Genomic DNA, 4,535 nt, shown 5'->3' on the forward strand with positions numbered 1-4,535 from the left:
TCGATTAGTAGCTCCATACTTTAACCACTGAGCCACCAAAACTCCTATAGAAACTGTAAAGGCTTGCAAAAAACCTCAATTATTTTTTCCCAAGACTGATTCCTAAGTTACTACCTTGTTTTAAAGCCTGAGAAGTCCACAGATATCCTACCTCATAAATTGCTATGTTGGAGTTTTCATACGTAGCTGGAGTTAGACTCCCTGAAGAAAAGGAGAGCCTTGGGGACCTCCCACTTTGGACCTCTGAGGTGATCTGGAAGCTTACGCTGGCATGACTTGCTCTCTGTAAAAGGATGAGAAACAAAGGTTATAACAAAATGCTCTTGATCTAGAACAGATCATTGAGTTATGTATGGTATAAATACTATACTTATCTGATTTTTTTTTCTTTTTATTCCTAAGAAAGTAACTGTAAAAGCTGAATCCTAGAAACATGACACTGATTAATTTTCCCTGTCTCCCAATACTCTTTTTTTCCTTGGTCAGAGTTGGTACCTTGTTTTGCCCCCATATACCACACATATGCACAAAAGTGAAGGTTTTCAGGTGCTTCTACTTGCTAGGGATGATTAGAATCATAGATTTGGATAGTAAGAAAGATCATCAGTCATAATCTAGTCTGAAACCCTCATTTTAGATATGAGAAACAAAGACCAAAAAAGTGAAATGAGTTTCCCAATACCATACAGCTAGTCAATTATTTAGTTAAAAGAAGTGTTGTTCATAAAAATCTAATATTTTGAAAAAAAAAAATCTATACCAGAATGAGGACAGAGTCCCAATGTCCTGACTCTCAGGCCTGACTCTTTTCACTTACCATTCTGAATGGCATCCTTCTTTGTGCTTGCAAGATTAATGGCAGAAGGTATCCCAGAAAGGAATAAGATGCTAGACAGTGAGTAGATCATCTGCCCATGATTTATGAGTCTGATGCTTAAGTAGACCAAATTCTCTACTCTTTGATTTGCTAACTTGTGCACATAGTCCGGTAAGGAAAGGTTGTGAACTACACAGTTTAATGACAAGAGAAAGAGTTATCTGCAATGTGTGTTTGCCTTTAAAAATTGAGCTTCTTTATCTTCAACTGAACCAGTAGACTTGTTTCACATGAAGAAATAATAAATCAATAAATGGTGTTCCTCATATTCTTCTCTATGTTTCCAAGTCTACCATTCTTATAATTACAGCAATTCAAAGCTAGCAGTTACATTGGCTATCATCTAGCTCAGCCCTAAGGAGCTCTCTTGGCACAATGGTTAAGAGCTCAGCTGCTAACAGAAATGTCAGTGGTCTGAAACCACCAGGCACTCCATGGGAGAAAGACCTGGTGATACGTTCCCGTTAAGATTAACCCATTGCCATTGAGTCGATTCCAACTAATAGTGAGCCTGTAGGATGGAATAGAGCTTCATAAAGTTTCCAAGCTTGTCACACCTTTCTCCCACAGAGCAGACAATGGGTTCTAACAACTGACTTTTTGGTTCTCACCCAAGAGCTTAACCACTGTGCCACCAGGTTTCCTCCATAAGGATTATAGCCTAGAAAACCCTATGGGGCAGTTCTACTCTGTCACATGGAGTTATAATGAGTAGAAATTGACTCAGTGGCACCGAACAACAACAGTCCAGCCCTTAACTCTAACACTACCATTTCACAATGAGGAAACAGAGACCTAGAGGGGGATACAGTGGCTGGAACAAGAATCTAGGAGTTAGATTTCCTGATTCTGTGTTCTTTCCACCACATTGTACTTTATTTCACTCTTGAGTGCCAATAAAAAAAAAAAAAATCTTAAGTACTTCCCAACACTCCATCCTTAATGGTCTTCGGTCAACTGAAGATCACTAGTTGATTTAACCCTGAATTATGCACAATACACCAAGACTATCACAGTCAAATTTCCAAGTCAATGGTAAGCTATACCCAGCCCCCAATGTGCTGAAATCTTAATAGCTCAAGATTCAGACAACATGTAAGACTTGACTCTTCACATAACCTTTGCCTCAACCTGCACTCTCTCCAACAGGGCAAGGCCAGGGAGGAATCTACTTCTCTTTCATTTTTTATTTTCATATCTCAGCAGGAGCACCTAGATCTATATGTTGAGATATAGACCTCTCCATGAAGGGCAAAGGAGAAAGCGAGAATATCTGCCAAAATCCACACACATTTGGGCTCCAGCTTCACTTTTTTCTAAAAACTTCCTTTCCTATCCTGACTTTTCCTGACCTGCCAATTTTTCTAGACTACATTAATTTTATATTCACGAAGAGTTTACACTTTCAGACATTCCATTTGGATGGAATTCTTGGCTTGGCTTTTGACTGATTAGACACAGCCAGCTGCAAGTGTGTGACTACACAGCAATTAAGGAAAATGTATGCTTTCCCTACCTTTTCCCATCCAAACTCCTGATACAAGCCAAATGCCAAAAGGGATCTGGAGGCCAAGAGCAGTGTTCTTCTAGGGTAATGCCATCCTTTTCCATCTGGGCCAAAATAGTAAAAATATAAACAACATTCTCTATAAGGCTATCAATCCCTGTTGCTGTTCATTTTTCTCACTCATATGGTGAAAAGTGGTGATGACTTTTTTCACTCCCATTACGTCAAAATTTATGCACAAGTGAAAGAAAAGATCTATCATCATGATCAAGACTCTAAAACCCCAGGCACTTTGTTCATTTGAATGTAGCGCTACTCTGCTATTTATGGTGATTTTGTGAGAACTGGTATGCTTTAGTCACTCAAATACAGTTTATGGGTCAGTACAAAAAGAGGAGGCATAGATAGTTTTACGGACTTCACTAGACTACGGCAGCAAGACCTATACAAAAAAAAAGAGGGCTAATTCAGTACAAAATTCAGTTACATTTATTGTTTTGCTACTTTACATCAAAAATATTTAAGCAGTTGACATTTTAACGTGGATTTCACCAAAAAAAAAAAGATTTTAAAAACTGATTTATCATTTTTGACTAAAACTTTACCATATTTTGCCGCATTTTGACAATGACTTTTAGTCATCTGCTTTTACTACTGATCATTTCTGGATAAAATAGCTGTCAGAGTCAAATACTTTGTTTCTTTTTCTTCATTTGGGTTATTATGGGGTTGCTTCAGAGCTTAAACCTCAGGGTCTAATTATTTTGCTAGAGGTGGGCATAGTAGGTATAGCACATCCAGAATAATTCTACCACCATGAGTTCTAGGGTCGTCTGGTGTCTTCAAAAAATGGAAACTAATATCAGTAACTCTTTATGCCATGAGGGTAGAATTTAGCTTTCAGTTACAGTGATAGTTTTGGCTTTCAGCAACACATTTCCAGGAACATAATATCAGCCTTATAAAAGGATCTGATGATTTCAACAAGTAGGAGGCATGGTTACAATTGAGAATTAAATGAAATAGATGAACATTGTATTTGATTCCAACTGTGTAGGGTATGACCATATTCTCACACAGATAATCTTGCCCCCTGTATTTTCATAAACTTGCTATTCCAATTTGTTTTTTATACGTTGCTATAAAAAATTAGCACAGTGCACTTAGTAAAATAAATACCTTATGGGGGGGTGCAGTTGGCAAATAAATGTAGAATGTGTGTGTTATTTGAGTAAAAATACAGTAAATCCATGCTCACACAGCCTATTAGTTAAAACATACTTTTCAGTGTCACATTTAGCTAAATGACCAAGTTGGTAACAGAGATAAAAATTAATTCTCAGATCCGGTATTGTGATGTAGCAAGGGTAAATCCTCTCCCTGCATCTCACCACCAACCCATTGGAATTTGTAGAGACTAATGTCCCTGTTGTGGCCACATATATTGGCATAGGGAGACACATCCCTTCATTCCCAGCTACCATTGGCAAAAGTCTTCCCCACACGTGGAGTTCTTTTTCTCCAAGCTTCTGTTTCTGCTGTTTTCTCTGCCTAGAATATGCATGGGAGCCAGGCAGGAAATATTAAACAGATGAAATAGGCTGCGTATAAGACAAGAGAGAGTGATGGAAAGTATGGTAAACTGTGGATGAAATGCTCTTCCAAAAAGGGCAAATATTACTGAGTTCCAGTCAATTGCCACAATGGAACACTACATTGACAGATCTTTCAAATTTAAAAGCAAAGCCAGAAACACAGATTTTTATGTGAAATCTCTCAATCTTTAAATTCTAGATACTATTTTTTTAACTGTGAGGGTCAAACAAAAATAGTAAATAGTTTGTGATCTGTGACTTGGACAAATCCTTTCCTTCCTTCATTAAGACCCAATTTTGGTGCCACACTCTCCAAACAGCCTTCCTCCACTGATCTGCCTCCTCTGAAGTCCTACAGTATTTCTAACTTCTGTTGTGCAATATACTGCCTATGCACTCATTGTGTGGTATCATTTGTCTCCCTAACTTGACTGTAATCCCAAGCATTTGCACAGGGAGATAGCTCAGAGCACAGGAATGAATAGGCAATAAGGGCCACAGGGAAAAGTTAACCACATGGAAGAAGTGGGAAGAGAGCTTTACATTATGGGGATTG

The 4,535-nt window shown here is 38.2% G+C and overlaps 1 protein-coding gene across 1 annotated transcript in view; it reads right to left on the reverse strand.

Annotated features, from left to right (window-relative positions):
- Positions 1–4,535, reverse strand: part of GUCY2F (guanylate cyclase 2F, retinal) — a 170,580-nt gene that overhangs the window by 117,414 nt on the left and 48,631 nt on the right. The window contains exon 6 of the mRNA XM_007952598.1: positions 152–283. Coding sequence (XP_007950789.1) covers positions 152–283 — 132 coding nt within the window. The remainder of the gene's footprint in view (positions 1–151; positions 284–4,535) is intronic.

This window comes from Orycteropus afer, unplaced genomic scaffold (assembly GCF_000298275.1).
Source record: "Orycteropus afer afer isolate SDZICR_OR568_19922 unplaced genomic scaffold, OryAfe1.0 scaffold00352, whole genome shotgun sequence".
In the NCBI taxonomy this organism is placed as follows: domain Eukaryota; kingdom Metazoa; phylum Chordata; class Mammalia; order Tubulidentata; family Orycteropodidae; genus Orycteropus; species Orycteropus afer.